Here is a 5,649-nt window from a genome sequence, read left to right on the forward strand (position 1 = left end):
AAATACAATGTATGAGAATGATTGTATGAAACACAATGTGAATGAAGGAATGTGCAGGGCACAATGTATACAAATTTTGTATGCAAATCAATGTAAAATAAAAATAAATTTAAAAATAGAAAATTGATATAGTGATCATAACAATGGGCTCAAGTATATCAGAGATGATGAGGATGCATGGGATATGGCACGCTTCAGCTCTATTGGTCATAAGGTCACTATGGGCCACTTAGAAGCAACAACATTATACTTCCTATTTGTTCGGTGGTGAGGATTTTTGTTTTCTTGATGTCAAGATTAAAAATATATGTTCTAGAAAAAACATACTGAAAATCACACACACTACTACTAAGTCAATCTGTTACATATATAATGAAATATTTTTCCTTTTTAAATGAAGCTTGCAGTACAATGAAAGTCGTTAGTGAGAGAAATAGTGTCAATTCCATGCTAATGAGCAAACTAGTTTTTGAGCTTAACTAAAGTAAACTTTGAACTTGACATAAGAAAGACATGGAGCATGGCTCCATAATGGCCACAATGGTTTTCTTGTGGGCACTTTTTAGTCAGGAAGGGAAAGAAAGATTTAGTTGCAAAAAGTCGGAAAGTAAGCTGCCTGAATTTTAACATTTTACATACCTAGATTAGGGCTTCCTTTGTGAAAAATGTTGCAATGGACACAAGTTGAGTGTGCATGTAATTTATGTTGTAGCTCTTACTTCTCTAGGGTATATTTCCAGCAGTTAGATTGCTGGGTGGGCAGACATTATGGATATTGTAGTTAAAGTTATAACACAAAATATGCACAAACGATTGAATGATAATAGTCTTTGTAAACATCCAATCAAATCACACGCACACACATACACTTGTACACAAGGAAATTTGGGCTTTTACAATATTGGAATTAGAGGATGTATATTGTTGTTAGGTGTCATTGAGCTGGAGTTGGCTACCATTCACAGCAAACCTGTAAACAACAGGTATGAACCTTGCCCAGTCCTGCAGCATCATAGATAAATACAGGATATATGTTGTTGTTATGTACCATCAAGTCAGAACAGACTCATAGGTCACCCTCCAGTGGGTTTCAGAAATAAATCTCACAGGAGGAGATTGCCCATCTTTTGCCTGTGGAGCAGTTGGTAGATTTGAACCTCTTGAATTTAGGTTGGCAGTGCAACTCTTTATCATTAAGCCACCAGAGCTGATACAAGATAAGTATCTCCTTCATTTTAATGTGAAGGCATTGAACATATTAATTTCTAAATATATTTTAATACTGAAAATGATTTGATTTGAGAGAAAATATAGTGTCTACTTGATACAGAAAAGCAGCTGAGCTAATATCTGTATGGAGAGAAATTTTAACCCCAAGCCATTAAGTCCCAGTATGTTCATTTTCTCCTCAAGTGTGACTCAAGGGGAATGTAGTCTGAGGTGGAAATTTCTGAGATGAGGAAAACTAACTTTGTAATTAAATTTATCATGATTAAGTCAAAGAAGAGAAAAATATTTCTAGAGGTAGACTTTATGAATTTTGTTCTTAGCATATATTCTATAAATGTTAAATCCCTATAATATTTCCTATAGTTTTTATAAGTATGCCTATAATTTTTAACAAAGAGTAATTCATTTATTTGGCTATAGTAAAACATTCTGAAAGATATTAATTTCATTAGGTTCATTTATAATTTTGGATAATTTATAATAGTCTATGTGTTTCCTACTGCCAAAGGGGCCCTTTAGAGTAGTGAGAGAAGATCTTCACCCTGAAACCCACAGCATCCCTTTTCAGCAGGAAGTAGCTAAGAGAATACGCCGTGCCCTTTTCCTTATGACTCAGGGTGAAGTCTCTCTCAGGGAGGAGTGATAGGGAATGGCAAAGGATACACTGACAAAGAAGATTAATCAGAACTGGCTTTGACAAGCACTGTGGCATTTGGACAAGAACAAACTGGGAGGAGGGTAGAGAGAATAGTGCAACAATGAATGAGTGGAAGCCCAAAATCTCTGTAAATGTTTATGAAAATTAATAAAATATAATTATAGAAAAAAAATTTTAAAAATTGAATAATGTTTTGCTTTCTTTTTTTCAGAACTGCTTTAATGGCTTATATAAATATTGGCCTTATATACCTGCTGCACTTGGATAACTATGTTGAAGCCATCAGTCAGTTTTCTGAGGCCATTAGAATTGACCCTTTATATATTCAAAGCTATCTCTGTCGAGCAGAAGCATATTATAAGGTATTAAAAGTCTGAGAATCTTGTCTTTTGTTGTTGTTGTTTTATTGTTATGTGCTTTTGAGTCACTTGCGACTCATAGCAACAATAGCCTTGAAACGTGTTCTATCCTGTACTAACCTTCTTGTCTCTGGAACACCTACGCTCATAACCCTAGTCATGGAATCAATCCATCTCATAGAGGGTCTTCCTCTCTTGCGCTGTCCCTCCACCTTCCCAAGCATGATGTCTCTCTCCATGGATTGGTCCTTCATGCAACATGTCCTAACATTGTCAGATGAAGCCTCAGAATCATTGCCTCCAAGGAGCACCTGGTTTCACCCACTCCAAGATGAACGTGTTTGTTCTCCTGGCAGTCCAGGGTCTATTCAATACTCTTCTCCAGCATTAAAGCTTGTCTTTCGAAAAAAAAATTAGAATATTTGTTTAATATCATTTTTAACATAAGAAGATCAAGGACTGCAGCCTTCAGTATGGGTTGAGGCTCAATATCAAGAAAACAAAGATTCTCACCACTGGGCCAATTGGCAGCATCAGGATGAACGGTGAAGAGATTGAGATTGTTAACAGCTTTAGTTTGCTTGGCTCCACAGCAACATTCTTGACACCAGCAGCTAGGAAATTAAAAGATGTATTATATTGGGCAATGGGGAAGTCTGCTGTTAGAGACCTCTCTAAAGTACTGAAGAACAATGGTGTCACTCTGGAGACTAAGGTGCACCTGATACAGGCAATGGTCTTTGCTATGTGTCAGAGAGCTGGATAGTGACTAGGGAGGATAAAAGGAGAATTGATGCCTCTGAGCTGTGGTGTTGGAGAAGAGTATTGAATATACCATGGACTGCTAAGAAAATGAACAGGTTTGTCCTGGAGAGGGTGAAACTCTGTGAAGGCAAGGATTCTGAAGCTTCATCTGACATACTTTTGACATGTTGCAAGAAGGGACCAGTCCTTGGAGAAGGATGTCATACTTGGGAGGGTGGAGGGACAGCGCAGGAGAGGAAGACCCTCCATGAGGTAGATTGATTCAGTGACTGGGGTAATCGGGATAGGTGTGTCTGAGACAGTGAGATTGGCACAGGATGGAGCAGGGTTGAGGGCTATTGTGCATAGGGTCACTATTAGCAGCAACAACAATAACAATGAAGTTTTTAAAATTTAGATAGTTTGAGAGGTTAATGTGTTAGTAAATAGTGTTAATCATACATATGAAACTATGATATTGTTACTGTTGTTATGTGCCTTCAAGTTACCTGAGACTCATGTCGACTATGAAAAGTAGCTCTGAACCCTGCTCTATCCTGAGACAGTCTTACTGTCTCTGACACATCTGCCTCTGTTACCCTAGTCACTGTGTCAATCCATCTCATCTTGGATCTTCCTTTCTTGCATCTGACAAGCATTATGTCCTTTTCAAGGGCTGGTCCCTCCTGGCAATGTGTCCAAAGTATGTGAGATAAATCTTCAAAATCCATGCCTCCAAGGAGCACCCTGGCTTCACCTGTCTAGGACATACCTGTATGTTTTCTTGGAAGTCCATGTCATATTCAAACCATGATTATACATTTAAATATAAAGCTGTCATTATTATTCAACTCAGTTTATTGCTTTTAAGTTAGAACTAACTTCGAGTTGATTCTCCAGGGAACCTCTGGCAGATGTGAACTGCCAGAGAGGTGTTGCCTTTTAGCAAAAACCAGTTTTTAATTATTAAAAACAATATAATTATATTATTGATTATATAAGTACATACACAATAAGGATAAGCTAAAATAATCTGTGATTTACTTCTGTAAGTGTAAACATTTCAGAATTCATTTATCCAATGCTTTATGTATGTACATGTTTGGGTAGTTGTGGAGGTGAGTAAGTAGCTTTATAGAACGAAGTAGAAGCAAAGAATAATGTCCTAACTTCATTCCATGCTTTCAAATTTTGTTTAATTTTTACAAGCTATCTAAATTAGCCGTGTGGGTGTTACATATCCTTCATGTGATAAAGCTAAACAAAATATAATAATGACAGTTTTTCTGGTAAGTCTAACCTCCAAGAGATGATATTGTTGACAGTTACTTCCCCCTACTCTTCAAATATCCTTTATCATGATCACACCACTAACCACACTACTCAGGACAGATCATCCTCAACAGGATTAGAGCAATGCTTTTGGGTCTTTTTACTTCAGTTTTTCAAAACTTTTTCCAATAAATTTTTTAGTCAAAAGTCACAGTGAGATTGTTATAACACAAGTCAAATTTATTTCTTTCCTTTGCCCAAAGCCCTTCCCTAGTTTGTTATTGATTTCAGTGTAAAAGTGAAATTCTTCCAGGATCTTGCAAGATCTAACATGAAACAGCTCCTAATTATCTTTCTACTTCATCTCCTATAAACCCTGCTCACACTCTCTCTTCACACTGATGTCAGTCAGAACAGTTAGATTCTATTAGGGTAAAAAAGCAGTATGAAAGAATAAATTAGGTTCAACTATGATAAAAAGTAATGTCAAAATCACCATATGAAAATGCTCTTGTTGTTATGTACCACTGCATTGGAACTAATCAATAGCTGACGTTTCAGTAGATTTCAGATGCAGGAAATTGCACCTATTCCCCCCCGCCCCCCAATCTCTCTCCTGTAAGCACATCCAGGAATGCATCTACTTGTTGAAAAATGTCAGCTGGTATCCCATTGATTCCTGGGGCCTTATTTTTTTGCCAATACCTACAGTGCAGCTTGAATATCTTCCCTTATCACTGCTGGCTCTTAATCATACGGTAATCCCTGAAGTATTTCAGTGTCAACAAGTTCTTTTTGGTACAGTGATTCTATGTATTCTTTCTCTCTCTTTTTAATGCTTCCTGGATCATTCAAAATTTTTCTCATAGTATGTCTCAGTGTAGAAACTCAAGGCTTGAATTTGTTTTTCAGTTCTTTCAACTTGAGAAATACCAAGCATGTTCTTCCGTTTTTATTCTTCAACTCTAGCTCTTGCACATTCAATTAATAGTTTACTTTGTGTTCTCCCCCTTGCTTGCTGGAGGTAAGGAAGGCTTGACACACTTGCTGCAGGGTATCAATGACTTCAACTTTTAATATGGTTTACATCTTAGCATCAAGAAAACAAAAATCCAAAAATCAAGGATGCAGCTTTCAATATGGATTATATCTAGCATTAAGAAGACAAAAATCCATACCACTGGGCCAGTAAACAACATCATGACAGAGGGAAAAAGAGTGAGAGTATCAGTGACTTCATCTTACTTGAACATCTTTTAACACCTTTTTATTTTTTTTAGTTTTTTAAGTGCTTTTTTTTTTAAATTTAGGTTGTTTATTTTTCATTTCAATGAACATCTACAGAGATTTTGGGATTCCATTCATTCATTGTTGCACCCTTCTCCC

The 5,649-nt window shown here is 36.6% G+C and overlaps 1 protein-coding gene across 1 annotated transcript in view; it reads left to right on the forward strand.

Annotated features, from left to right (window-relative positions):
- Window positions 1-5,649, forward strand: part of LOC102862704 — a 135,557-nt gene that overhangs the window by 31,968 nt on the left and 97,940 nt on the right. The window contains exon 8 of the mRNA XM_006891584.1: window positions 2,100-2,250. Coding sequence (XP_006891646.1) covers window positions 2,100-2,250 — 151 coding nt within the window. The remainder of the gene's footprint in view (window positions 1-2,099; window positions 2,251-5,649) is intronic.

This window comes from Elephantulus edwardii, unplaced genomic scaffold, assembly GCF_000299155.1.
Source record: "Elephantulus edwardii isolate Elephantulus edwardi_28Jun2011 unplaced genomic scaffold, EleEdw1.0 scaffold00100, whole genome shotgun sequence".
In the NCBI taxonomy this organism is placed as follows: domain Eukaryota; kingdom Metazoa; phylum Chordata; class Mammalia; order Macroscelidea; family Macroscelididae; genus Elephantulus; species Elephantulus edwardii.